We start from the raw sequence: 1,548 nt of genomic DNA on the forward strand, positions 1-1,548 counted from the left end.
TACGCGTTACGCAAAAAATAACAGTGCATGGGATCACATGCTAATTCTTTCATGTTTTTTATGTTGGTGTTGTACACGTGTAGGCAGGGGGGGCTGCGCCCCCCCTGCACTCCCCCTAAAATCTAACCTAACCTAAACTTTTCTTTCTGCGCTCCCCCTCGCAAAATTTTCACTCATTTTTATTGATATTGTAGTAACACAGGTTAGGTTAGAAATGAGTAAAGATTTTGCGAGGGGGAGTGCAGAAAGAAAAGTTTAGGTTAGGTTGTGACCGGGGTTAGTCTTACAATTAGTCGGGTACTCNCGATAATGATGACACTTTATCCTCCAAGCGTCAAGGTTTTATCCTGTGTTTCAGATCCAAGGATGCTGCCACGAGATCTCAGGATCCAGGATGGACGGGCGAGAACGAACGCAACTCGACACAGTGTTTTTCAGGTATTTACAGTACATATATCGTTTATTAAATGTTTGTTACACTATCGTTTCTTAACACATAGGATGTTACTTAATACTGCGCTTATTCGCACTTTGAGCCGCTCAAACTATTTTAGAATCGTGCTCGTCGCAACACACGTCCGTACGGCACGATAGTTCGTTTTAGACTGTTCTGACGGCGTCGCACGCCTTCTTCTTCGCGCTNGCTTCTCCTACGCCGGCGCGAAGTAGTGCACCTTTNGCCCCTGTTATCTCGGTAACAGTTCCACCTTAAGGCGAGATTTTGGGTGTGTGTGTGGGTGTGTCGTGTGGTAATAGTTTAGTGTATAAATGGTTTGTTAATGTTGACATTCGTGTAATTGTGGTATGGGCTAAATGTCGGGTATAAGAAATTTTATTCGTGTGTGTAGCATGCATGGGTGTGTGTGATGTGTCTGCCGTGTGTATTTTCCTTTAATGTATGTGTTTATTGTTACCCCTGTTATGTATGTGTAAGTGTGCCTTTAGGGCTGAGTATGTGTGTATAAGTACTATGTATGTCTGTGGAGTGTATGGTGTATGAATGAGCTCTTATGGAGTGTCTTGATGTACGTGTGTGTCTGTATATGTATAATTTCTATGTGTGTTTTAAGGAATTCTTTTTGTGTGTTTGGACAGTGTTTGCATGTGTAAACTTTGTGGTATGTCTTTTTTTCCTTAAGTGTTGTTTTTTAGTGTTTGTGTAGTGTGATCTCTATTTTGTCCTTAAGAGCTACTATTATGTGTATGTGTTAACCTTGTTTGCGTAGGTGGAACGGTATGTATCTTACTCCTTAACATCTACGTTACACTTCGTTAGTGTGTNTACCCAAAACACGTTTACCACTAACAAAAATAAACCTTAAACGAAACTTTCTTATTTTTCAGGTACGTACGACCAGTCGCCAACCCCCTACACAGGTAAGCATAAAATAAAATTAAAACAAAACTTACATATACACACAAAGCAAAACTAAAATAACTGTTGGACTTGAAGTTCCGCTGGTCACGTCGCTAACTGTGAGTATTAATAAACTAACGCTAATTATAACAAAATAGTCTTTCTTTCAGGTCTTTTGGCCCTCACTCGTT

At 40.5% G+C, this 1,548-nt stretch overlaps 1 protein-coding gene across 1 annotated transcript in view; it reads left to right on the forward strand.

Moving 5' to 3' along the window:
- Positions 1 to 1,548, forward strand: part of LOC109861713 — a 9,477-nt gene that overhangs the window by 3,935 nt on the left and 3,994 nt on the right. Inside the window, exons 4-5 of the mRNA XM_020441486.1 lie at positions 359 to 438; positions 1,345 to 1,377. Coding sequence (XP_020297075.1) covers positions 359 to 438; positions 1,345 to 1,377 — 113 coding nt within the window. The remainder of the gene's footprint in view (positions 1 to 358; positions 439 to 1,344; positions 1,378 to 1,548) is intronic.

This window comes from Pseudomyrmex gracilis, unplaced genomic scaffold (assembly GCF_002006095.1).
Source record: "Pseudomyrmex gracilis isolate BER0280 unplaced genomic scaffold, ASM200609v1 scaffold_946, whole genome shotgun sequence".
In the NCBI taxonomy this organism is placed as follows: domain Eukaryota; kingdom Metazoa; phylum Arthropoda; class Insecta; order Hymenoptera; family Formicidae; genus Pseudomyrmex; species Pseudomyrmex gracilis.